Below are 27,765 nucleotides of genomic sequence, written 5' to 3'. Positions count from 1 at the left end.
GCGGCGCTGAGGGGCGCAGAGCTGCGCCGAGCCGAGACGGCCAGAACAGAGTGCGAGCCGGGCGGCCGCCGGCGCGGAGTGGAGTGGCGCGGAGCCGAGGGCAGCTGAGGGGCCCGACACTATGAGGAGTGCGGCGCCGCCGCCGCAGCCGCCACCGCCCCAGTGCCCCGCACCGCCCCCCGCCGGGACGCCGGGCAGTGCCTAGCGGGCCGGGCGGCGGCGCCCGGGCTGCGGGCGAGGGAGCGCGGGAGGAGCGCGGGGCCGCACGAGAGCACCCCGCGACTCTGGCCTGAGCGGGGCCCCGGGCCGGCCGGCCTGCCTGCCTCACCATGCAGCCCCCGAGGTAGAGCCTGGACGGCGCGGAGGAGCGCGGAGCGGCGCGCAGCCCGCTCGCCCGCCCGTGACGGCCGTCCGGCCTCGCGCCTGCCTGATCCCTCCAGCCCGACCCCCCTGAAATATGTTCAGGGGCGCTTGGATGTGGCCCGGGAAAGACGCCGCCGCGCTGACTATCTGCTGCTGCTGCTGCTGCTGGGCTCCCAGGCCGAGCGACAAACCTTGCGCTGACTCTGAGCGGGCGCAGCGATGGCGACTGTCCCTGGCGTCCCTGCTCTTCTTCACCGTGCTGCTCGCTGACCATCTGTGGCTGTGTGCGGGGGCCCGGCCCCGGGCCAGGGAGCTGAGCAGCGCCATGCGGCCGCCCTGGGGGACCGGCCGGGAGCGGCAGCCGATGCCTCCTCGCGCGGTGCTGCCCCTGCCGCCGCCGCCGCCGCCCGGCGAGCCCAGCGCGCCCCCAGGCACCTGCGGCCCCCAATACAGCAACCTGACCAAAGCCGCCCCCGCTGCCGGTCCCAGGCCGGATTGCGGTGGCGTCCCAGAGCCCACGGGGCTGGACGCAGCTTGCACCAAATTGCAATCTTTGCAGAGACTTTTTGAACCGACTACCCCAGCCCCCCCACTGCGGCCCCCTGACTCCCCTTCTCGTGCCCCGGCCGAGTTCCCCTCCGCCAAAAAAAACTTGCTCAAAGGCCACTTTCGGAACTTCACTCTCTCCTTTTGCGACACCTACACGGTCTGGGACTTGCTGCTGGGCATGGACCGCCCCGACAGCCTGGACTGCAGCCTGGACACCCTGCTGGGGGACCTGCTGGCCGTGGTGGCCAGCCCGGGCTCTGGGGCCTGGGAGGTGTGTAGCAACTGTATCGAGGCGTACCAGCGGCTCGACCGACATGCTCAGGAAAAATATGACGAGTTCGACCTCGTGCTGCATAAATACTTACAGGCAGAAGAGTACTCAATCCGGTCCTGCACGAAAGGCTGTAAGGTAGGGACTGGCGTCCGCGGGCACAATACCTCCCTCGGCGGCGGCGGGAGCGGTGGCGGTGGGACCCGGAGAGAAAAGGAGGTCTGCCTCCCTCTATCCACCTCACCTCCTCCCATCACCCCTACCGTTCACGGTAGGGCACTAGGAGTGCTACCTTGGGACCCTCCCCCAGAGAGGGGTGCCGCAGGGATTCAGGTCAGTTAACCACCCGGCCAACTTCTATTAATCCGGGGTTTGGGCACCTTCGGACTGGGGCTTCCTGGTGCCCCGCCCCCGCATGAGGAGGGAGGGGTCACGGACAAAGGGGTGGAAAGAGGGATCTGGCAACCCCCAAGTCTCCATCCTCAGCCAGCGGTGCCCCCTTCCTTTCCGGAGCCGGCACTGAAAGTCCTGGGACTGACTGGTGCCGGCGGAAGGCCAGAGGGGGAAGGAAAAATATTTGGCAACCTAACCCTCACCCTTTGGCCCCTGCCAGTGGGTGAGAGGAGAGGCATTCCTGCTGATGGGGCACTCGGCTCTATTGACCTTATATGACCTGAGGTGGAGCCCAGGGATGCCTGTCTTCTCCCAAGGAGGGAACCAGCCCCTCTTCCCTGATAAAAGGAGTTGGGGGACAGGGCAAAGCGGCTCTCGTGGGAGGGCCACTGGGGGTTGCTGCATTACAAAACTCCCAGTGCCTTCCCAGCACACTGGGGTAGCGGTGGAGGGAAAGCCGGCTGTCTGGCTGCCGGGGACAGGCATCCAGAGGAGAGGGGAGGCCACAGCAGAACGGGCCTGCCTAGGGCAGAGCCGGGTCTGGAGAAACTTCTTGACCCTCGGCAGGGTCATTCTGGACAATAGGTGCATGGCCGCTGTAAACATTTGGGATGTGGTGCCACTGCTCTGTTTGCTCAGCTTGGCCAGGTGGCCTGCTGTTGGGAGAAAAGAGACTAGCAAGGTCAAAGGGTCAAGTGAGGAGGAGGCCAGGTGGGGTGGTGGCCTCCCTCACCCTGGAGCCAGGGGGGCTGAGAGCTGGAGAGGGAGACAGTGACTCCTATCCTAGCTTGTCTCCCTCTGAGGCCTTGGGGAGGGGCAGCAAGTGCCCCTTTCCAACGAACGTGCCCCCTGTGGACTTCTTCAGGGTGCCACGCTCTCGGTGGGCTCCTTAAGGATTTGGGCAGGGGATTGGGGAGGAAAGGGGTAGCTCCTTGCTCCTGACTTCACTTTCTCATTCTCCTTTTTCCTGTTCTCGTAACCTAGCAGTCTCCCTCCCGCCTCCCTCAGCCTCAGCTGACTCACTGCCTCACTCACACTACCAAATGAGATATTCCACTTCTTAAAGGTGTACAGACAGATAGACAAACACACACTGCCATACAGCACCACCACCACCCCAGGCAAAGTCATGCAGAGATAGAGAGAGGTCGTCACACGCACAAACAGTGCCAGCGAGGCAGACACCCTGTCACACACACGCCTATCTCCCTACGATGCCAGAGACACACAGGCAGGCGGAAGAACTGTCACATGAAGAAGGACACATTTTGTCATAGAGAGAGACCCACACACACCCTCGATGTCAGTCACAGATACACACTCAGGGAGAGCAGAGGGATGTGGTCCACGGCAGAGAGAATAAAGGATGTCTCTCTCTGTGGCCCTCCTTCCAGTCCCGCGGCCCCAGTCACTTTCCTTCCCTTCGGCCACCAGGATGACTGAGAGGCCACACCACAACTTGCCCGTGGGTTTCTTTTCCCACGTTGTGGTTGGCCCCAAGCTCTGTCTGGTCCCACACTAAATAATAACACCCCGTATTAATTATTTTCACCAAGCACTTTGATGGAGGAGAAAGACAACTGATGTCTTGGATGCAGGAGGCCTCATCACCTCTACCACTTGTTAGCAGTGTGACCTTGGGCGCGTCACTTCACTTCCCTAAGCTTCCATTTCCTCATTTCTAACACAGGACCCATAATCCTTGCTCTGCCCACATCCTGAGGCTTCTGTGAGGCTTCAGTGGGAAGAGATAGCTGATAGCGTTTTGCAGTAATAATATGACACCGGACATTGACGTTATGCTTAGGGTCTTAACCTCTCTCACAGATCTTTCGAGATCACAACTGCCCAGGGAGGATGGCAATACCAGCACCGTTATCCCCATTTTACAGATGAGGAAACTGAGGTGCAGGGAGGGGGATCAAGCCGTTTGCCCTGAGGCTGCTTAGCCGACAAGCAGGAGTGCCAGGCCTCCAGCCTGCATGTTCTGCCAAGGAGCGGAGGCATGCTTTTGCCATAGCCTCCCATCAAGTCCCCCCCTGGCCAGGGCCCTCCCTGCTCTCCTTTGTCTCCTTGCCACTGTCGCTGTCGCTCTCTTGCTCTCCCTCTCAAGTCAACTCCGCCTGCTCTCTTGCTGCCCGTGCTGGGAGGAGGCTAGTGCCTGCCTCCTCCTGGGGGGTCTCCCTCTCTTCTCCAGCGCTCACTCCCTCAGCTGAGGCCTAGACCCACAGGACTCTGGATCCCAGCCGTATTATGGGCACCGAGGGACAAGGCAGCCCTGCTCTGCTCCTACCTGCAGCCCCTCCCCCTTCACCCCACCACTCCACCTCTATCCCAGTCCTTTTTGCCCATTCCCATGCCTGCCCCCAGGCTCCAAGCCCTCTCCTGTCTAGCCTCTCCCCCAGATGGGATCCCTTGCAGATGACGCCTCATCCCCAAAGCTTCTCCCGGGTGGAGAGCCCATAGCCCAGGCCAGGATGAGGAGGCTTCCTCTGACTTCTGGAAACCAAGCTTGGAGGCTCTGCTCCAGGCCCAGGTGACCCCCATCCCTGGGGCCCTGTCCTGAGTGTCTCAGTCAGATCGGTCCTGGGCAGCTCCAGAAACCCTGTTCTCTCCCTTGGCAGTGCCTGCCCCTGTTTTGGGCCATGCAGGGCCCCACGAATCATACCTGTCCTCACTGCTGCTTGTGACACCTCCCAAATTAGTACCAGCTGCAACATTTCCTTAATGTGCGACTGACTTCCTCTCACACGGCAGGGGATGTTAACTTAGGCAGGCCCATGCCCATCCCCACCCTGGCCTCTCCCACCCCCAGGCCAGAGCTCCACCTGGGCCCGGGCCCCGACAGCCCCGAAACCCTCACCTCCCCTTCCCCTTGGCCCTCCTCCCCAGCCCTGCCCGACAGCCACCTCACCCTCCCCCCCAACACACACACAGCCCTCCATCCTCCCAGCCCTGCTGTGCCCCTGCCTGGTTCCCATCCCCTCTTCCCCCACCTCTGCCCCTCTCTGACTCAAAATTTAGGCCAGTGTGACTACGGGGAGTGGTGGAAATGAAAACAAAACCCTGGCTTCTTCTCTCATAGTTCTGATCCAAGAAGGGCTAGAAGCCCAAGAGAAGGACAGTTCACTCTCTTACCGGCCATAGGGCCACAGAAGTAAAGGTTGGTGCCAAGGAAGGATGTGACAGTTCTACTCTGCTCTGGACAGGCCCGAACCCACCTGGCAGACTGTGCGTTCCACTCTGGCTCTCACACTGAGCAGGTGGCGAGGAGGCTGGAACCCAGGTTCTCCTGGACAGAACTGAAGGAGCTGTTTCGCCTGGAGAAGAGGAGACTCAGGAGGATGTGGTCTCTGACCTCAAACCCCAGAAGAGTTGTCATGGTGCAGAAGAAGCATGTCCTGCTGAGCCCCATATGGACTTCGTAGTTCGAAAGTCCTGGGGTCAGACCCAGCTCTTTTATCTATTCCGCACCCCCCCATGTGACCTTGAGCTAGAGACTTCAACTCTCTGAGCCTCACTTTTCTCATCTGTAAACTGGAGCTAATTCATCATAACAGCCCTGTGAGGTCATTAATAATGACAAGTCTGCACAGTACCTAGGCCTGGCACATCGGAGTGGCTCAGTTAGCAGCTTTTTTCCTTCCAAAGAGGGAACAGACTACCCTAGGAGGAAGTGAGCTCCCGATCCTGGCCAACGGCTGGCCTGACTCGGGCAGCCCCTTGGAGGAAATGCCGTGGAGACGACTCTAACTCCAGGTTATGGGAGGAGTTGGACAGGTGACCTCTGAGGTCTGTTTCAGCGCAGGGTTTAGGCCCCGAGAGCTGAGCCTGCTCCCTGAACGGTGGCATTGGATGGGAACGGCTGGCGGGGGGGCCTGACACTCCACACAGAGGAGGGGGGACTGCCGGGGCCAGCGGCTCGCCTTCCGCCCGTACCCGCTGGGGCCTTGCTCTGCCTCCACTCCGGCTAGCAGCTGTTTCTGCCTCACTGCCTTCCTTTCTCCTCCCACCTGCCACAGCTTTCCTGCCAAGCTGGACTCCTGGGCTAACACTGATGCTGAGAGCAGGGAGCTCAGGTCACTGGGCAGAGGGCACATGCTCTAAGTTGGCAGTGGTGCCTGTTGTCACCCAAGCTCGCAGGCCGGGAGTTGAGGCCCACAGTCGGCCTCCCCGACCCAGAGTTCTCACGGGCAAAGAGGGTGCCCTGGTCCATGCTGGGGCTGGGGCGGGGGTGAGGGGTGGGAGGAAGGGGGAGGCAGTCAAGACGTGGCCTCCTGGGAACCATGGCAAAGTCTCCCCTGGGGAGGAGCCTCTAAATCCACAGAAGCTCATTGCCTAAGAATGTGAGCATTGGGCTTCTGGGAAGAGACGGGGACAGAGAAGAGGCAATGTGTATAGATCAGCCAAGGATACAGTGGATTAAACGTGGGAGGGGGGAAGTGACCTCATGCTGCCCACACCTCTCCAGACCACCTCACCCCCATCCTGACCCACCCCCACCCCCCATAGTCTTCACAAATTTTAGCCCACACCCAGCAAACCCATCCACATTCCAGTGGCCCCACAACCTTTGTGATCTCTTAGAAGATCGCCCTAGACCCTTCCCAAACCACACCCCACACCTCACTTGCTAATGCTCACCCCTACACTCCTCCAACCCCCCACTTCTCCCAACAGTTACCTCCAGCCCCTCACCCCATCTCCCATCCCACCCCGCTCCCCTCATCACCCACCTCTACCGCACACCCCTCCCAGCTTTTACCCCATGCCTTTCCCTTCTTCTGGCCTCCCCTGCAATAACCTCTGTGCCCCCTCACCCCTTGCATCTCTCACACCCCATCCACACTTCAGCTCCCTTATCCCCGTGTCTTCTCCTGCCTCCCCTTCCGTCTTCTGGTCCCCTCTTCTGTCCCTTCCCTCCCTCCCTCTCTCCCTTTTGGCTTTTGTGTCCTCCCTGCCTTCTCCCCTCCCTGCTCAGGGTGGACATGTGTATGTGTGCATGCACATACACTTAGACACACACACACACCCGCACGGACACACAGTCTTCTTCATGGCTACTTCCCATCCTTCCCCCACGCTGGTGCCTGACTACTATAGTCACCATAGCAACGGGAACCTCCAGGAAGGATACACTGGTATCTCCTGAAGGTGGGGGTGGCGGGAGCTAGGTGGAGGAAGGGAGCCCAGCAGCCTCCCACCTAGTCTCATGGTCTGGCTGGAAGAGTCTGCTGAACACAGCGGAGGCAGTGTGGGGGCAGGAGGAGGGGGGAGGAAAGGGAAGACAGTGGGCGGGGCTGAGAATAAAGGAGGGTCCGAGATCTCTGAACACCTCCCAAGCCCAAGAGGGCGCTTCTAAGTCCTATGGGTGCATGTCGCCTCCTCCCCAGGCACTGGTACCTCATGGAAAGGGCACCCCCACCCCTTCGTGTGTAAGTAGGGATGTAGGAGGACATCTCAGGCTCAAGGGTGGGAGTTTGCCCTAGAAAATCTTCTCCCTTGGGGCAGTTCTTTTGTGTTCCCACCCTCTGAGGCTGTTTACCTGCTATGTGGCCATGCAGACCGGCCATCAAACCTACCCCCCAACACCGCCTTAGCTCATGTCTCAGCTGCGGGCAGATTGCAGCTGCAGGTGTTTGCTGGAAAGCCAGGGGCAGCTTCCGAGGGGTCTAGACAAATACGGGCTTCCAGGAGCACCTTTGTCTGATGCTGACCTGGGAGGTCTCCGGAAAATGGGTATGTTGTGCTCCTGTGGTTACAGGCGCTTAGACCAGAGTGTGTGCGGGTGGCCAGGGATGCTGGATCAGACTTTTCTCCCTAGGCATAAGAGGAGGTTCAGAAAAGCCTGAATTTTTGACACCTTGAGCCAGGTCGGTGCTTAGAGGGGAGTGCAAGGGCATAGGCGGGTTGCAGCTGGCCCTGGGGAGGGAAGGAGTTACTACAGAGTGACAGGGGCTGCCAGGACCAAAGCTCCTGCTCAAATGGATCCTGGAGAAGGGAGCTGGAGCTTGGGCCACATGTCTCTGGGCTAGAAGGCTAGGCAGACTGGCGCCCAAGAAGAAAGGGGTGAAAAAGGGAAAGGGGGAAAGAAAACTGCAAGCTTTTGAGGGCCTGCGAGACTACAGGGACTTTCTATGTGTCCATAGACTCATTTAAATCCAATCATCCCAGCAGGCAGGAACTATCATTATCCCCACTTTGCAAATGAGACAGCTGAGGCTCAGTGAGGGCCAGTGACCCACCCATGCCACGTAGCCAAAAGGTGGGGGGACTGGGATACAAAATCAGGTCTGTCTGCTCTCTCCCCAGAGCACACATGCACAAAGGAAATGTTAATGATCTCCTCCAGCTGTCGGAAGCAATGCCCAGCTGGCGACCGAGAGACTGGGCTGCAAGGCCACCCTGACCTCAGAGGAGGTCCGGCAAGGCCTCCTGGCAGCTTGGGGCCCCCTGGAGTGGCTCAGGTGCAAAGTGGGGGGACCCACCAACAGCCTCTTTGTTCAGCACCCCAGTCTCTTGTCCTTGAGACCCAGTGACAGTCACCAGTATCCTCTTGGGAGAGTGACAGAGGATGGGTACCAGGAAGGGACATGTTTGCTGCCTCCTTTGTCTGCAGGCTCTACACAAGAGGTGGGAGGGGCCGGGCTCCCCCTGCCTGGAGGGAAAGAACTGTTCTATTTGAGGCCTCATCCGCTGGAAAGACCAACCAGTGCAGGAGGGGAGGAGGTCCTCGTAGGCAGGCCTAGTGCAGGCCTGAGCCCCACCCAGCACCTGCTAGGAGAGCTGGTAGTGGAAACAGTGAGATCTTGTCACCCCAGAGCCTGCTGACGCCTGGGCTGAGCTTTGGACACCCACTTCCCATGCCACTGTTTTGGTGAGCTCTGGCCTGGGATGGCTAGGCTTCTCTTGGGAGTAGAAGGAAGTGCCAGCTCACCAAGTTCTGCCTGCCTGCCAAGGGACAGGGCATGGTGGTAGGCGTTACCATTATTTCCTATAAGTTTATTTGATTATTTGGATAGCCTGGCGACCTGGCAGATCTGTGAAAGGCGAACATATCTGCTTAGTGTTCACCTCAACTAGAACTTCCAACCGAGCCAATCCTCCGGAACTGTAGACACAGAATCTTTTTAAAAACACCCTTTTTTCCAATTACAAAAAAAAAAAAATGGTCTTTGAGAAATTCTGGAAAATAGAAGTATAACAGGTAAAAGACCCCAGAGACACTCTTAATGTGTCTTTTTGTGGCATATATAAATATACATCTACATATGTCACAAAAAGGCATATCTTTTTCTTTTAAATTTATTTATTTCAGAAGGAGAAAAACAGAGAGAGTGAGAGTGGTGAAAAGGCAGAGGGAGAGGGAGAGAGAGAACCCCAAGCAGACTCCCTGCTGAGTGTGGAGCCAGACACGGGGCTCCATCCCAGGACCCTGAGACCACGACCTGAGCTGAAATCAAGAGTCGGACACAACCGACTGAGCAATCCAGGCGCCCCTATATATATCTTTCTAGTTTTTTCATTATAGTAAAATATACATAACATGAAATTTGCCATTTTAACAACTTTTCAGTGTATGGTTCAATGGCATGAAATACCCTTGCAATGTTGTATAATCATCACCACCATCCATTTCTAAGAGGTTTTTATTCTCCTAAGCAGAAACTCTGTACCCATTAAACGATAACTCTGCATTCCTCCCTCCCCCAGCCCCTGGTAACGTCTAGCCTACATTCTCTCTCTATGAATTTGACTCGTCTAGGAACCTCATCTCCGTGGAATCATGCACTACTTGTCCTTTTGTGTCTGGCTTATTTCATTTAAAGTAATGTTTTCAAGGTTCATCCACGTTGTAGCCTGTATCAACACTTCATTCTTTTTTTATGGTCGAATAGTATTTGATTGTCTGGATATACCATATTTTGTTTAGCCATTCATCTCTTTGGACACTTGGGTTATTTCCACCTTTGGGCAATTACGAATAAAGCTGCTCTGGACATTCGTGGACAAGCTTTTGTGTGGACATATGATTTCATTTCCTTTCACCTTTTGTCTATTGTGAGTGATGTCGTTACGGACTTCGGGATAAAAGTATCGGTTTGAATCCTTGCTTTCAATTGTTTGAGGTACATACCTAGATGCGGACTTGCTGGATCCCTTGGTAATTCTACGCTTAACTTTTTGAGGAACCACCACACTGTTTTCCACTGCGGCCGTACCATTCTACATTCTTATCAGCCATGTGCAAGTGTTCTTAGTTTCTCCACATCCTTCCCAACACTTACTATTTTCCATGTTGATAAGAGCCACCCTAAAAGATACGACTATCTATCTTTACATACTTGAAATCATACAGTATTTTTTTACCCTGCTCTTTTTCAGTTATTGTTAAAGTTATACCGAGTCTCTTTCCATGTAATTAAATATTCAAAAACAGCCGTCTTGAGGAGTGTACAATATTCTCTCACATGAATATAGTGCAATTTATTTAAGTAGTCCCCTACGTGAGATATTTACTTTACTTCCAACTTCTACTATTATAGTTAACGCTGTGATGAATATCTTTGTTCATAAATCTGTCAGATCTAGGATTCCTTTTTTTAATAAATGTTATCTCAATCATATTTTTCTTATTTCTCTACTTTGCCGAGTTCCTCAAACCACAAAATAATGCACGCTCATTGCACCAAAATCTAACAATACAGAGGTTTACAAAGAAAACATTAATAATCTTCCCAGTGCCACCGCCCTGAGGTCGCTGATGTTAACAATTTGGTGTGCATCCTTCTGCCCCTCTCTCTGAGCTTACATAAACATTTGCACACACAATGACTTTTTCTTTCCTTTGTTTTGCATACAAATGGGAGCATAAACATTAATTCCGCAGGATGAACATTTGGGACTCGTCTAACAGATTCAAAGAGTATTAACCTTTTCAAGGCTCTTGACATACAAATTTCTTTCTTACCAAAATTCTTTCCACAAGGATTATTCTAGTGTATACCTTCACCAAAAGCGTGGGACTAATTTACCACCCTTTCCCAGCATTGAGTACCACATTTTTAAAACTTTTCTAATTTGGGGTTGAAAAATGGTATAGCATTGACTTTTAATTTGCATTCCTTAGGTGAAAAATTTGTTTTTCTTGTTTATAGGCCCTTTGTATTGCCCGTTTTGTGAATTGTCTGTTTGTGTCTTGTGGTTTTTATTGATTTTTATGTACTCTTTCATAGGTATTAATGACTTTAACCTTTTTCTGATCACATTTGTGGCAGTTATTTTTCTCATTTGTTATTTCAATCTTAGAGCGGAAAGGAAGGAATGGGAAAGAAAAGAACTCTCCCAGACCCTCCTTAATTCTTACGTCTGCCTTGTGAAGTGCAAAAAAATATTTATCCCCATTTTACATGGGCGAAGAGAGGTTCAGAGAGGTTAAGTAACTAGCTCAGGGTCGTTCAGCTAGTAAGAGTTGGAGCTGGGATTCGAATCCAGGTCAAATCCAGGGATTTGATTGCCAGAAGGCAGTGGTACCACCCAATCTATGCCAGTGCAATTGAACTATAGGTAAAGCTTTGTGCTAGTTGCTTTACAGACATAATTTATAGAAAGGTAAGGATAAGTGCCTTTATTATCTCCATTTTGCAGGTGAGGAAAATGGAGATCAGGGAATTTAAGTCACTTGCCTGAGGTCTCATAACTGGTAAGAGCAGACCTGGGATTTGACCACAGGGTGGAGTTTAAAGATGTTTGACCCTCTCACACATGCTGCCTCCCTAGGGACCACCTTCTTGGATCCACATTGAGGCCCAAAGAGGGAGAATCCTCTGCTCATAGCCACCTAGCAAATTAGTGGCTGAGTCCCTGCCTCCTTACAGGTGACTTGTCCAAGTTCACAAAGCTAGCCTCTGGCAGGGCCAGAATCGGAACCCTGCTCTAGCTGACTCTCCATCTGACTCGAGCAAAGGCTTGGCAATGCAGACATTTCTGGGGCATGCTGGGTAGGAGCCGTTAGGTAGAGTGCCCTGAGGCCTTTCTGAAGGAATGGACTCTTGCACTGGAGTCTTCCAGGGCAAGGCATTTCCAGAAGCCCCTAAATGATAGGACCCGGAACCGGAGAGCTAGTGTCCAAAGGCAAGAAAGCCTTTCTACGGGGAGACAACTGCCCTCCCTTCGCCAGTTGCCAAAGATTAAAGCAGAAATAGCGAGTCTTTAGCTCTGGGTAGGAAGCTGGTGGGTTTGGAGGAAACAAAGCTATATTGCCTCTTTTCGACATCTCCATCTCCCAGGGTGTGTGTCTGTGTGTGTGTAGAGGAAAGTGGGAAGGGAGTGCTTTGATGGGAGAGTGGAAATGGTCATGTGTAGTCCCTAATACCCAAAGGTTCTTCTCCCCACATCCCCTTACAAAGAAAACCTTACTCATATGAGAAATGGGCTGAATACACTGATGGTAGAAAACCACTCTCCCATCTAGTCCTAGAAATCTCTCCCCAGCTTACCTGAATTGAAAGTCTATCAAAAAGATTTGTTTGAGTAATGAGCTAAATCCTTCAGTGGTAACAGTGAAATGGAGAGACCAGCCAAGGGGCAATACGCATATAAGAGCTTGGGCACCGAAGTCCAGGTAAATCTGGTTTTGAAATCTGTCTTCTCCATAAAATAGTTGTTGAGACCTTGAACATGTTCTTTCACTCTCTTGGAACCTCACTGTTCCAAATGTTTCACACTGTTCCAAATGTTTCACATTTGAAATTAAGAAATAGGGTCATTCATTGTGATGCTTAAATGACATACAACATGCTAACCTCTTAAGGCTATAGTACCTATGGGGGGAAAAAAAGACTACAGTACCTATGGGGTGGAAATTGCTCACGAAATGGTAGCCGTCATTATTATTACTGGCTATGTGGCCTTGGGCAAGTTATGTAAACTCTCTGGTCCTTCCTGTTGTCATCCACAAATATGTCTCCACCTCAGGGGGTGGTTACAAAGATTCAATGAGTTAATAAATGTCAGTTGCTTAGAACAGAGCCTGGCATATAGCAAGTACTTAATAAATGGCAGCCAGTATTATTCTCACCTTAATTAGATGTGCTTCATCCAAGTGACTGTTGAATACCCAATTGAGATTGACAACACTGGGATGGACTGCTTAGGAGAAGGGAAAGGTAATTTGGGAGCAGGCGGTGAAGTGTCTGGCATGGGAGTGGGAGGTTGGGAGCCAGAAGGCAACTGGAGAGATTCTAGTGAGTGAGGGCACAAAGACGTGCTTAGGTGGGGGAAGAAAGAGGCAGAGATGGAAGGACTCCAAAGCCTTGATTCACCTCATCCCTAGAGACCAAGCACGGCTGACAGATCCTTTTATCAGGTCTCTGTTCTCCCCAGCTTCTCATCTGTCTATCAAGGTACTGCATTTAGGGAAGGAGGTAAGGCAGGGTCAGGGAGCTGGTTTCACAATGATCCCTGTGGAAGGCTAGAGATTGCTTTCTGGGCCTGGGCCCAGGGCTAGCAGTGTGTGGCAGACAGCTGTGTCTGGGAGGGGGCAGTGGAATTTTATGCTGCACATGTCTGAGTGCAGCTCAAAGGAAGCTATGTCTGTCACTGTCATGCTGGCATCATTCCTGTGGTGGCCTGCACAGCCATTGGGCACAGAAGCCCCCAAAGCTCTCATATTAGGTCCTCTCTTTGGCTATAGGACCACTCATTAGTTCTGTTGGCCTGTTAAGCTGACCTGGCCCAAGCCCATGGCCCAGGCAGTGGTGATGGAGTAGATGATCCAGGACTGGGCAGTGCAGGGCCTGGGGCTTTGGGGCTGAGTCTGGTGAGTTTGGTCAGATTAAGTCTTAGACATTCTGTTTTATTGCTTTTGAGGGTCATGGATGCAGGTAAGTTTATCTTTTTGTTTCATTTCCATTTTATCAAAGTATTACATGTCCATAATTTCAAGAAACCTGTATAAGCTACATATGTACACTCGCTCTTCAGAATCAAACACTTGAAATTCTCTTATGTTTTTCTTCTGATATTTATCTCCACATTTCTAATGGTATGCCAATACTGCTATTTCTTGACTTGTCTGTTTTAAATATCAGTGTGTGTGTATGTGTGTGAATTATATATATATATATATATATATATATATATATATATAATACATATATATAATTTAATGGCTTTCAAATGATAAATATAGATCTCAATGCTTATAATTAAAACAGAAGCCTTCTGCTCAACCCCTGAGCCTCACTCTTCAGAGTTAAATATTTCCAAATCTCTTTGCTGTTTCTTCTGATATTTACCCCCGCATTTCAAAATGGCATGCCAATACTACAGTTTCTTGAGTTTTTTGTTTTAAATATCTATTGACTTTATTTTATTAGAGGAGGATTTAGCTCTCTTACTACCAGCAGCACCATATGTGCACACACACTTCCCCTCCCTTCATACATCCAATATTGGCATATCACAATTTCTGATTTTAACAGTATTCCATTTTTACATTCTTAGGACTATAAATATTGTTCACAGCTGAGTCATGTAGAATACTGGATTACATTTCCTTCCTTGGTCAACTTGTTTTCCTGGAGTTAATATTTGCCCCTTTTTTGCTTAGTTCTCTATGACTTTCTGCTAATACATCTCAATTTCCCCATCGGAGCTGTAAAATTCATGCAAATACATTGACATTACATAACCCATTACTTTTATCTTTTTCTTGCAGTTCTCCACCTTACTCCAATCTGGGCTAGTTGTTGGAGGCTTCATTTTCAAGTGCTCAGGTTTCAAGTACTTAGCGAGCACCTTTTGTGTATACCTAGCTCCATGTGAAACACTAGACACTAAGGCCGGTGCACAGATAAGTAAGATACAATCCCTGTCCTCAGGGAGCCTACAGTCTCAAGGATTTAATTTATACAGATGTCTTGCCAGAAGGTTTGGAATCCTTGCAGGGACTTTGATCTAGGCTGTGCCTTTGATCCCACACTCCAGGCAGGCCTTATCTCTTTCCATCTCTCTCCATTGAATTACCAGAAGAATACCACACAGTCCCCAAGAGAGCAAATGTGGTCTTAGGCTGCATTAACAGAAACAGAGCTTCCAGGTCAGGAGGGCTGATACTTCTACTTGACTGTGTTGATCAACTCTGTTTGGGAATTGGGTTCTGTTGCAAGGGACACAGAAAAATAGGAACTCATCTGAATATGAACAACCGGGATAGAAGAGAGAACTGGAAACCACATCCTATGAAAGAATTGGAAAAAAAAACAAAAACAAAAACTGGGAATGTTTGGCTCCGTAGAAGAGTAGTCTACACATTGCTACCTCCATTTTTCTTCTTTAATATTGGCTTTTAAATTGGCTACAGCCTGGTTTCTGCCCCCACTGCTCCACTGAAACCGTTCTCACCGTGATGAGACTGCCAGCATGTTTCTAAGTCCTCATTTGCTGACCACTCCTCTTCTTGGAAACTCTCTCCTCCCCCAGTTTATAGATTGCTACTCTTGTCTGTTCTCCTCTGATCTTTTAGGCCACTCCCTGATCTTCATCAGATTCCCTTCCTCCACCTTTCCCTTAAACGTTAGTGTTTCCCAGGGATCCACTGTTGGTCCTTTTCTCTTTGTGTTCGCTCTCCCTAGGCAATATCATCCACTTCCTTGGCTTCTGCTCTTGCTTCATCAGTCAGCTGAGCTAGGTTATGCTGCGGCAACACACAACTCCTAATCATCTGAAGCGTAACACAACAAACAGTTAATTTTTGCTCACAAAACATATCCAAAACAGGTCAGCAGGGAGCATCTGTTCATGACAGTCACCAAGAGACCCAGGCTAGTGGAGGGTCCATTTCAACACTTCTTCCACAGGCAGCAGCAGAGGGAAGAGAATGTGCCACATCATATACCAACTCTTAAAGCTTCTCCCGAAACGTGATCCACGTCACTTCAATTCACATTTCATTGGCCAAAGTAAGTCATAGGGTCATGCCTAACTTCAAAGGGTAGGGGAAGGTATAGTCCTACCATGTTTCTAATGACTAACCCTTATCCCTTGGTGGGATTTATCTCTGGCCCAGACCTTCCTTCTGAGCTCACACCATTATGTCCAACTGCCTCCTTGACATTTCTACCTAGCTGACCCACATATACTTTAAAGTCAACATGGTCAAAAACTGAATTCATCTTTTTTGCCCCCAATTCTACTCTTCCTCCTGATTTCCCTTCCTTAATGAATGAAACTACTATTCATCCTGCCACCCAAGCCAGAAACCTGGTAGTCATCCTGGACCCCTCCCTCTCTCTCATTCCCTACCTCCATAAGTTATCCTATTGATTCTACCTCCTTGACGCCTCTTCTCACATCCGCCTCTTCTCTCCATTTCTTAATTGTGCAGCTACTGCCTTAGTTGAGGTCCCCATCATCTCTCACTCAGATTATTGCAATAGTTTCCTAACTAGTCACCCTACCTGCAGTCTTGATGCCCTATACTCCATCATCCACACTTTAAGACATAGCCTGAAAAGTTAGCCACAAAAGTGATAAGTGGTCTTTTAAAAAGCAATTATTTAAAACCCATTAAAGGTTTTCAGTTGCCTATAAGATGAAGCCCACCTCCTCCTCAACATCCAGAGCATATCATAACGTGGGTATGGCCTTCCTCTGCAGCCTCACCTCCCATTACACCCCCCTTTGCAACCTCTAACTAAGCTAAACTACCTACAGCGTCTGAACCCAGCACTATTTCACACTTCCAGGCCTTTATACCTGCTGATTCCTTTGCTTGAAGTACACTTATTCCTGTCCTATTCCACCTAGTGAACTTCTACTAATTTTTTTCCAAGTCCCAACTCAAGCCTCCTCCACATGGAGATGTTTTCCTATCCTCAGCCTTCAAAACACAGTTGATCACTCCTCCCTCTATGCTAGCACTGGACCAAGTACATACCATTTAGCACAGTGACTTATAATGACTGATTCACATGGTTGTCTCTCCTTCTTCTTGAAGCTAGCAACCTTATCTTACTCATCTTTATCATATGTATCCCCTCATCACAGTGCCAGACACTCAGAAGGTGTTCAGAAAGTGATCACTTCACGAACAAATGAATGGGAAGACCTGACTCAGGGAAGTTTACAAATAACTGCAGGGCTATCCAGGGGGACAGGAAGCTGACTGTAGATCTAGTAGGAGCCATGAGTAAAAAGCCACAGAGAGGCATTATCTCACCTCAAAAGAAGGAAGAACTTCTTTAACTGCTAGAGTTGTCTGAAGAGATGGGCTACCCCAGGAGAGAGTAAGTGCCCTGAGACAATAGCGCTTGGCAGTGATGTTGGAGTGGAAATTCCAACAGCAGAAAGGGAAGTGGAGTGATGACTTTCACAGTCCTTTCCATTCTGGAGCGGTCATGAACCTGCCTCCTCTGCTCATCTGATTGATACGGACCATCTATGCTCCTTAAGAGCCACCCCTGCATTAGGAACACCACTTTTCCACTGACCAGACTGCCCCTGGCCAAGCCAGGCCCACCCAGCCATTGGTCTTTAAGCAGATGGCCTGGGAAGTTTCGAGGTGCGAGGTCCCTCTGGAACTGCACTGGCTTTAAGTTCTTACCCACCTCTCCAGCCATCTCCCCTACCTTTCCTTCAGGCCAGGCCAGGCCACTTGGACCCATGACTGCTTATTCTCTGAAGCACGAAAGCTGTTGCTTATTTTTATAGCCACTTAAGCAAAGCCATATCATCCACCTGGATTTGCCCTGTAATGCCCCTAATCCCAGTCTGACTCTGCCAATCCCAATGAACTCCGGCTGTCTCCAGAGAGTTATGTCCATGATCTCCTTTCCCTGAACTGGAGACCGACTTTGACCTTACCCTGTTCTGATCCAATTCTTTGAAAGCCCAGAATCAGGAATAGGAGCATGTGGCTCTTCTCAGACCCTGCCCAAGGAGGTACCTCACAACCTCACAAAATTCTAGGTGTGCTGATGGATGTGGTGCAAAGAGGCATACGTGTTCTAATCCTGGCTTTGTAGCTGAATTCTTGCATGCCTCTGACTTGGCTAAGCTGATCCCTTTTTCTGGGCTTCGGTTTCCTCCTAGGTAAAATATGAAGGTGGGGTGGTTACTTGTGTGCTGTGGACAGTGGGTTTCATCCCCAGGTCCAGCCCAGATTGTTGTTCTGCCTCCAACAGGCTCTGCAGCTGCAGCTCCTGGCCAAGGGTCCCAGGAGAACACTAAGAAAACAAGCAGCCATAAAGAGAAGGTCTGTAGGGAGGATTTGGATGGGGAAACAGGCCCTAGGGACATTAGCAAGTTGGAATCTGAGAAGGAAACTGCCGACTTTCTGGTTGGCAAGAACAGAAGCTCTCCTCTCTGGATGGTTTTCCAGCTCTTAAACCAAGGAGTCCAGGATGGCCTCCTCTTTCTAAACCCTCTGGCCCTGAATCTTGGCTTTGGGCGCTGTGTGTGTACATACTCACTTGTGTGGATTCACACAGCATCCTGGGGGCCAGGAGAAGTCAGACACTTCTTTCCAAAGGAGTATAGGGATGAGGATGCCCTGGCCAGGGCTGCAAACCAGGAAGCAGGAAGGTAAGGCTTTCTAAGTTCTCCTGGTCCTCCCTAAACTGGCAGCTGCAGAGCCCAGGAGGGTTTGGGATCCCCCTTATCTTTCCCGCTCCCATTTCAAGAGTGGCTTAGCGGCCCAGTTGGGAGGAGGGGTGAGATAGCCTTCCCAGCTTCCTTTTTGGGTTAATTGGTGTTCCCTCTACTTACTCCCTGCTTCCTTCCCCTCCCAGTTCCCATAGCAACTTGGCTGCAGCAGCCAGAACTTGATTGAACCCAGTGGTAGCCTGACTGAGGTGGGAAAGGGGGTTCTGTAGGAAAAGGAGGCACTGCCAGGTCAAGTCTTCCAACCCCACCCATCCTCTGCCACTACCTGGAGGGTCCAGGATGGTTAAGCTTAGAGGACAGCACATGATGAAGGCTTTTCTGCCAAGGCTGGAGTTTGAAGAGCCTGAAAGCCCAGAGCCAGCCTGGTTCTCAGCTAACCTCCCCTGTGCATGCCTTTGTGTGCCCTGCCCCTGAGTGTGGAATTCAGAGTCATTGGTAGGATTGTCCAGTAAGAAGAACCGTGGAGTTGGAGCCAAGAAACCCGGTTTCAGGTTTCTCCCTCTGCCATTATTTTATGTGACTATAGACAAGTCATTCCGCCTTTTCTGGGCCTCATCTATAAAATGCAAGTAGAGGTGCTAAGCTGATAGTTCTCTGCCTATTATAATTACCTAGGGCGTTTTGAAAAACTACGTATGTGTGGGTCCCACCCACAAGGAATCTGACTTTGTTGGTCTGGAGTGCATTTTTTAAAGACTCTCTGAGCAATTCTAATATGCAGCCAGAGTTGAGAGACTAGAGCAAGAGATCTCCAAGGGTCTTCCAATGGACTGTTGTCTGGTTCTGAAACATTTCTTCCTTTTCCCTACATGCCCCACCTCCAGCAAGCCCCACAGCTTCCCTAACCCTGGCTCTCCTGGCTCTTCCCCATCCTTATGGATGAGTATTCAGGCCGCCCCCTGTGACTGCCCAAACAACCCGGTGCCCTCTGGCTCAGTCCTCACACTGATCGGTCGGGGCAAGCTACTTAGGCCGGATAAGGGAAAAGGGCTGCAGAGACTGACAGGCTTGCTGCCCAGATGGTAGCCCTGAGAGACAGACTTTTCACTTGAGAAGGACCCCAGGCCACCACTGAAGCAGATGAGCCAGCAGTGGCCTCAGCTGGCCCTCTGTGAGGCCAGGAAATTGGATTACCTCTCACCCCCTTTTCGCTTTTCCTCCATTCCCCTCATTAACTCGTTGCCTGTTCCTGCCTAACCACCCACAGGCCTGGTGTCCTCCTCAGGCAATCTGCTCACCCACTTGTTGTCATGGTGACCCAGGCTAGGGGGTATGGGTCTTCTACTTAAGGGGAAAGGCCACACTCCTACTGTCAGGCCACCCCTCTCCCAACCCCTGCCTCCCTCTCTCCCTCCCTCTCTCCCAGAGCATACAGGTGAGTGCCCAGCCACCGTAGGCTGTTATTAGGCCAATCACAGTTGCCTGGGAGGAGGGCTGCAACTCCAATTGGGCCTTCTCTCATAGGAGCAAGAATATTGAACTGGAAGAGCCCAGGGAGAATCCTACAGGGACCTCTGAACCCAGTCGGTGGAAGAGGGAGGGATTCCACACACTTTGGGGTGAGGATTGAGGAGGACCCTGGGTCCAGGCTGCTGAGATTGGAGCAGTGGCTGTGGACAGAGCCTCACCTTGGCACTCTGGGTTCCAAAAGATGGAGGGGGTTCTCTGCGGCACTGGGCGCCTTAGCTCTAGGCATCTCCTTTTCTTTCTTGCCTTGCTTTTATTTCTTCTACCTTCCTTCTGTTCTCTTATCCATCATCTCATCCCTGCTTTTTTATATCCTCATCTTCCTCACCCACTTTAATTCCCCTGCTCACTCTTACCCTCATCTTTGTGACTTCCTCTTTCTCGCCCCTCCTCTTCACAAACCCTCTCTTACTCCCTCTGATGTCCCCGCCCTTTTATCCCCCAGCTCTTCCTTACTCTTCATCTTCTCTCACCCTCACTGCATCCCTTTACCTCCCTTACCCTCCATCTCTTATTCCTCTGCTCTTTCTCTTCAGGTCTACCGCCATCACCACCATTTCTTACCCTCCAACTCCCTACTCTTTCTCACTCTTTCTTACACACTCCTCCCTTGTACACTCTTACCCCACTGCCACTCTCTTCTACCCCTTAGCCCCCCTCTTGCCTGTCCACCTCTCTCTTACCCTGCCTCTTACCTTCACTTGATCTCTTACACCCTCCTTTCATTCTCTTCTCATTCCTTTGCACATACATTTTATCCCAGTAATTTCACTTTTCAGGGCTTGTATAAGTAAAATTTAACACAGGTGTGCAAGAGACATGTGTATGAAGATATTCACCAAAGCATGTGTTTATAATATTGAGAACTTGGAAATAAGTTAAATGTCCATCCACAGATTGGTACTCTTCTAATTCCATTCATACAAAACTCTCTGTTCTTTTAGCACACCATGAATTTACTTACCTCCACACTTCCACGTAAGCTGTTGCCTCAGCCTGGAATGCCCTTTGGTCTCATCTCTACCCATCCCGTCTAAAATCCTACCTTGAGTTCTAGCTCAACTACTATCTTCTCGCTTAAATCTTCCCCAGCTTTTCTATTTGCTTCCCTTCAATGGCCAGTGGTTTACCTCTCCTACATTATAGATCATACGCCATAGATTCAAATTAGATGCATCTAACTATGAAACTGGCATTTCTCTGAGAGTAGGGACATGTCCTCATTTACTTGTCCTGTTCACTCAATCAGCAGACATTTTTTATGTTATATTGTGCCGAGTACACAATGGTCAATAAGACAAACCATGTCTGCTCTCATGCATCGCACATTTTAGTGAGGTTGACTGGGGATGCAAACAAAGTCATACTTGTGGTGAAGAAACACTTAAGAAAAAGAGGGAGTAATGAGAAGGCATCCTCTAAATGAGAAAGCATCCTCTAACTAGAGGGGTCAGGGAGACCATCTCTGAGGAGGTGACATTTGAACCGAGGCCTGAAAGACGAGAAGGACCTAGCCATGCTAAAAGGTGGGGGGAGAGCAAGAGAACAGTACGAGCCAAGGTCCTGTGGTAGGAAGAAGTAGGGTATGTTCAAGGAAAAGAAAGAAAACCTATGTGTGTACATGTGGAGTATGACGAGCTTGAAGGGAGAGATAGGAAATGAGTTTGGAGAGACAGATGGGAGTCAAGTTATGCAGGGGCTTGAAGTCCGTGGTCAAAAGTTTGGATTTTATTCTAAATGCATTGAAGGGGTTGAAGCAAGGGAGTAATATGATCTGGTGGTGTTTTGAGATCACTCTTACTCCTGTGTGAACAGTGGATTGGAAAGATGAAGAGTAGAGGTGGGGAAGCCAAAGGGGAGACTCTTGTATAGGTGGAGGAAGAATTGTCATGCCTCTCTGATGGACTGCCTGCAGGGATGCACAGAAAGAGAGGAGTGAAGGCTGACCCCTAGGTTTCCGGCTTAATACTTGGGTAGTTGGCCATGGCACTTCATTGAAATGGTCGAAACTTGGAAGTGAGGGCAGGTTTGGAGTAAAAAAAAAAATGAAGAACTTCTTTGTAAGATTTAGAGCACGTTAAATGTGAGATGCCAGTGAGATATCAAAGCACCAGGCAACACTTTGTTCTTCAGGGGGTTGATTTGCACTACAACCCACTACCACCCACCAGCACCACCCGTCACCACCCCCTGCTTTGGAAAAGCCTGCTGTGGGGATACATTGTGAAAGTTCTCGGCCACGGTGAAGTTATTTGTATTTTACTGTAAATGTTTCAAGTCAGCGTAAGAAGCTCTGTCCATGTTGTTCACAGTGTGATTGAAAGGCTTCCAGCAGCACAATGACCAGGGCTCTTTTTCAAAATGCAGATTCCTAAGCCCACCTCAGTCCTCTTGAAGCTGAACTGGAGGGAGCTAATCTGCCTATTTAGCAAGCACCCCAGGGGATTCTGAGGCCCATTGAAATCTAAGAACCTTTGCTGTGAGAAGCAACAAGGTGTCCCTGAAGATATGAGGAGGATGTGGGCAGGGCTAACCTCATAGGCGAGAGTTGCCTGGGCATCCTGTTAAAATGCATGCGCTGACACGGCAGGTCTGGGGCGGGGCCTGGGATTCCGCACTTCTCACAAGCTCCTAGGTGATGCTGCTGCTGCTGGTCCAGGTCCACACTTTCAGTAGCAAAGAGCTAGATCAGTGGTTCTCAATGGGGGATGATTCTGACCTCCCCCCAACCCCGGGACATTTGACAATGGCCAGAGACATTTTTTGGTTATCACAAAAATGGGAGGGGGATATGACTGGCAACTACTGGGCAGAGTCAAGAAATGTCACTTAATATCCGATAGTGCACAGGACAGTTCCCACTACAGAGAAGTATCCAGTCCATGGGTATTTACCGAAAGAAAATAAAAACACTAATTCAAAAAGATATATGCACCCCTATGTTTATAGCAGCATTATGTACAATAGCCAAGATATGGAAGCAACCCAAGTGTCTATTGCTAGATAAATGGATAAAGAAGATATGGTGTGTGTGTGTGTGTGTGTGTGTGTGTGTAATGGAATATAAAAGAATGAAAATAAAAGTCATAAAAAAATGGGATTGTGCCATTTGAGACAACATGGATGGACCTAGAGGGTATTGTGCGAACTGAAATAAGTCAGACTGAGAAAGACAAATACATATGAGTTCACTTATATGTGGAATCTAAAAAGCAAAACAAATGAATAAGAAACAAAAAGCAAAATCAGACCTAGAAATACGGGGAACAAACTGAAGGTTGCCAGAGGGGAGGGGATGGAGGGATGGGTAAAATGAGTGAAGGGGACTGGGAAGTACAGGCTTCCAGTCATGGGACGGATAAGTCACAGGAGTAAAAGGCACAACACAGGGATTAAAGTCAATGGTATTATAATAGTGTTGTATGGGGACAGATGGTAGCTATGCTTGTGGGGATTATAGCATAGAGTTGTTGAATCACTATGTTGTACATCTGAAACCAATGTAACATTGTATGTCAACTATACTTCAATTTAATTAATTCGTTGATTTAAAAAAATTTTAAGGTTTTATTTATTTGAGAGAGAGAGAGAGAACACGAGCAGGAAGGAAGGGCAGAGGGAGAGGGAGAAGCAGGCTCTCCGCTGAGCAGGGAGCCAAACATGGGGCTTGATCCCAGGACGCCGGGATCATGACCTGAGCTGCAGGCGGATGCTTAACCAACTGAGCCACCCAGGCGCCCCTTTAAAAATTAAAAAAAAAAAGAATTATCCAGTCCAAAACGTCAGCAGTGTTACTGGGGAGAAAGTCTGGGCTTGATGATAGCCAAAGAGTATAGAGCAGGGAACCTCAGCTAGGACCCAGTGCCTGGTAGGAGTGAGCGAGATGAGGAACAGGAAGTACACTGTAAAGTGAAACTGCAAAGGAACGTTTCCAAATGAAACGTGCTATCTGCCCCCCGCCAGGGCTGAAGCCAACAGGACAGAGCTTGGGTTAAGTAGAGCTTGAAAACGCATGTGGTGCCTGGTAAGGCAGATTCCTGTTTTCATTAAAACTAACCGCTCACATTTGTGTTGCACTTCAGAGTTTACGAAACATTTTCTCATGTGTCTTATTATCTGATCCACATAACACCCTAAGGAGGAAGGGGCAAGGATTATTTTTTCCATCGCTTTCTTGAAGTTAGAAATCTTACACCATTGGCCGAAGAAGCATTTGCGGGAATTGAACAGAACTGAAATGTACCTCATTATAAGTGACTCCAGGCAAGTCAGGATACCTCCTTGGGTCAGCTAAACTAGTAGGGTTGGATGGGATGATCCGTAAGACCCCTTCCAGCTCTGACATAGGAGTAATTTTGAGATTTTACCAATGGGGGGAAAAAATGTAAGTCTGGGAGGACTGCAGATTAGGGGCCTTGGGACTTCGGGCTATGAGATGGGAGATTTTCCAGTAGGATGTAGTGGTCTTGACCCACACACTTCTTCTCCCCCGCCCCCTGGATCCTGGCGTTGGGTGGGTGGGCAAGTACACCCCCTCCTTCCTCCCTCTCTTTTGAGGTAGGAAGGGGCTGGTGCCTGGGCTGACGCTCTTTCCTCTCCCCACAGGCGGTCTACAAGGCCTGGCTGTGCTCCGAATACTTCAGCGTGACCCAGCGGGAATGCCAGCGCTGGGTGCCCTGCAAGCAGTACTGCCTGGAGGTGCAGACCCGGTGCCCCTTTATACTCCCTGACAATGAGGAAATGGTGTACGGAGGGCTTCCAGGCTTTATCTGTACAGGTAAAGGCAGAGCACTGCGGAGGAGGGAGGAGGCTGGGGGCCCAGGGCAGGCACCAGCCTGGGGGTGTGGGAGCAGGGAGGAAGTCAGATTAGAAGCAGGTTAGTGCCCTGAAGAGTGGGCAGCGAGGTCCCCAGTTTGGGACAGGGCCGAGTGGAAGGGGGCCAAAGAGCACAGGGGCCATCTCTCTCCGCCACATGCCCGAGAAACTGCCTGGAATCCCTGGGAGAGAAGCACCCAGAAAGGGAAGGCGCTAAGGGGCAGGGGGAGAGGAGCCGGGGCCAGGGATACCGGAGCAGCCGCAGCTTTGAAACTCTCCTCCCTAGGAAAGCCATGTGTCCCCTCAGCACCCCACCGCACCTTCCTTATCCATTGGCAGGGTTGCTGGATACTTCGCCAAAGCGACCGGAAACCAAGTGCTGTGACGTGCAGTGGGTCTCCTGTGAGTCGGAGAAGAAGAAGCTCAAGGAGACCGAGGCCCCCCAAACCCACCACCAGCAATTCCACCACTCCTACTTCCACCACTACCGCCAACAGTACCACCACTACCACCCCCGCCACGACCCCCCGGGCCCCATCAGCCGCAAGCCCTCCCTGCTGCCGGTCTCTGGGGGCTCCCGCCTCAGCCCCAGCAGGATCCGGCTCTACGTCCTTGTTCTCATGCTCCTCCATACCATGGTGTCCTTCTCCAGCAGCCAGGGTGGTGGAGGGCTGGGGCTGGAGGCGCTGCCTGCCCTAGATGAGGGCCTGACTCGGGAAGAGTGACAGCAGGGAGGGAGGACAGACCTCCACCACACACTGACATCAGCTCCAGCCCCCCAGGTGGAGGGGGAGGGGCTCCTCCCGTGGGAGGTATAGGACCAGGTGGGGGGCGGGGGGACATGGGGGGCCACACACCACCCCCAACCTACCCCCACCCCAAAAGCAGCTCCAGCAGAACGGCCAGAGGGCCCCAGAGAGCTGCAAAACTCATCCGGGACAAAACGGAGAGCAGCAGGTGCCCCCCCTCAGGTCCCCATCCATGGGGCTTAGCAAAAAAAGGGGGGACGGGAGTGGGGGCTGGAAGTACCCACTCCTGCTGAGAGCCCTGACCCTAGGGAAGGAGGCTGCTCACCCAGCCTTGGCCCTGCAGGGAATGTTGGGGGGCACAGAGGGGAGAAGCTCTTTCCCCCCTCCGCATTCCTTTTGTTGCCACGATCCTTAATTCCCTCCTGCCCATACCCCTACAGGCAATGGCAGACGGTGCAGTTGCCCTCCTCCCACTCAGCACACCTTGCCCCATGTGGGGCCGCCACAGGCAAGTGCCAGGCTGGGAAATGAGGAGCGCACAGTCGTGGCTAGGTCGGGGCCCCAGTTAAGCCCACCACCCTAAGCAATGAGGGGTACTAATGGGGTACAGAATGAGTGGTGAGAGAGAGTGGAGAGAGGGAAGACGGAGAAGAGAGGAGAGGAGAGCAGAGGAGAGCAGAGGAGAGGAGGGGAGGGGAGAGATGTGGGCAGAGAGCTTAGAGAGATGGCTGAACCCTCTATAGTCACCTGGCTTGGGGAGGATGGATGATCAGTGTCAAGGCAGGCTCGAGGACAGCTCCCCAAATCAGAAAGGGTTGCATAAAGAGTCCTGTGGGGAAAGAGCACCGGAACTTGGTTGCTGGGCCTCGAAACAGAAGGCTGATAGCACATAGTCAGACTGCCACTGTCTGAAGGGCCATTATCTTACAGAAGGTGCACATACTCCCAAGGGCCACTCTTGCCCTGGAGATCTTGGCCTTGAGGCCAAAGATGTTTCCATTTCCGATCTCCACGGGGAGGAGGGACTTAAGCCCAGTGGGTCAGGCCTGGCCTGGGTCCCCATACACCCTCATTCTGTCCTAGCCCAGGCCTCCATGAAGGAGAACCTGGTGGCATCGCCCCAGAGCTCTCCAGAGATGAGCCTCCCCCGTCCCCATCCTGTCCCCATCCCCAGCCTACCAAAGAGTATTCGTCCCATCCCATCCCTGACCCTGTGGGTTACTATCTCAATTGTGGAACAATCAGACTCTTCCTCACCCTGTAGCGGGTCCCCTGATCCAGCCACCCCTGCCCCTTCCGGGAGAAGGTCCAGAGACAGGCAAGAGGACCCACTGAATAAAGAGAATGTTCCGGTGTCTCTTGGCTGAGACACTGGAACTGCTTCGTCAGGCCCAAGGGCTAGACAAGAAAAGAGGCCTCGAGAGCCTCTTGGGGGCTGTTAGCCTTGTGCTGATCTCCTGGGAGTGGGAGGCCACGTGGCCTGGGACATCCACAAGCCAATAGGAGCAGACAAGAAAGGCAGCCAGAACTGTGTTCCTGGGGCAGGCCGAGGGGCTTTCGGTGCCAGAAGGGCCTGTGCCCTAGGCTGCGATGCCAGTGAGTAAGGGGATGGGGAGGGGACAGCCGGAAGTGGTTGGCAGGGGAGAGATGGGAGACCTCCCCAGGAGAGAGGGAATCATTCAAGGACCTCCGCTGGGTCCCAAATAGGCTCCATGAGACTGGGGAGTCCTTCCCTGCCAGTTTTCTCATTTGTCACGGCCTGTTTCCCTGCCCCGATCCCCTTGCCCTTGCCCACACACTCCCCTGTTTGGCCCACAGCACTTCGGGCCTAGCCACATGCCCCATCCCTAGAGTGCTCTTTTCAGCTGGGGAGGGGAAGAGGTGCTGGCTCCTTTCCAGAGTCGCTTCTGTAGATGTGAGAGACCCTAGGTCCTGCCTTCCAACTCCTGCAGCCTCAGGAGGGGAAAAGGGACTGGGGAGTAAAGGGGAACCTTAGGGTCCCAAAGAACGGACCCTTGGAGACTCCCATCCTCTCTTCCCCGTCACCAAGTGCCCAGGAGACCCCTGGCTCAGACCAGCCCAGGGCCTTGCCCAGTGGCAGGGGAAAGGGGCACCTCACTCCACCTCGAAGTCATTTGACTGTCCCTGTCCACCTCACCACCCAGGTTGTCCACCACCCCTCCGGCTGCCCCCTGCATTCCGTCACAAGCAGCAGAGCGGGGCAGCTTTCTTATGCCATTTTCTACACTGTGCTTCATGAGTAGACCTTTCTTGCACTAGTTCCTATGACTGAGTCTCCAAGCTGGATTCCTAGCAGTCCCCCGTCCCTTCTGCCCTCACCTGGCTATGATTCCGTTGTTCCCCTCCCCCCTGCCTCTGTGTTCCGGTGAGAGTCTCCGTATGTGTACTGCTTTCTGTTTTGTTGCATTGTGGGGCAGAGGCCTCTCTGCTCTTGTTTAACCCCATAAAGAAATAAATGGTAAGACTTGA

The 27,765-nt window shown here is 51.4% G+C and overlaps 1 protein-coding gene across 1 annotated transcript; it reads left to right on the top strand.

The window, feature by feature from the left end:
* On the top strand, positions 1 to 27,765 carry NALF2 (NALCN channel auxiliary factor 2). The gene is made up of 3 exons (XM_006735204.3): positions 1 to 1,321; positions 24,317 to 24,488; positions 24,866 to 27,765. The coding sequence occupies exons 1-3, from the start codon at positions 458 to 460 to the stop codon at positions 25,249 to 25,251; spliced, it is 1,422 nt and encodes a 473-aa protein (XP_006735267.2). The 5' UTR covers positions 1 to 457; the 3' UTR covers positions 25,252 to 27,765.

This window comes from Leptonychotes weddellii, chromosome X (assembly GCF_054177405.1).
Source record: "Leptonychotes weddellii isolate Sample4059 chromosome X, ASM5417740v2, whole genome shotgun sequence".
Lineage (NCBI taxonomy): Eukaryota > Metazoa > Chordata > Mammalia > Carnivora > Phocidae > Leptonychotes > Leptonychotes weddellii.
This window is presented reverse-complemented; position numbering and strand designations above follow the sequence as displayed.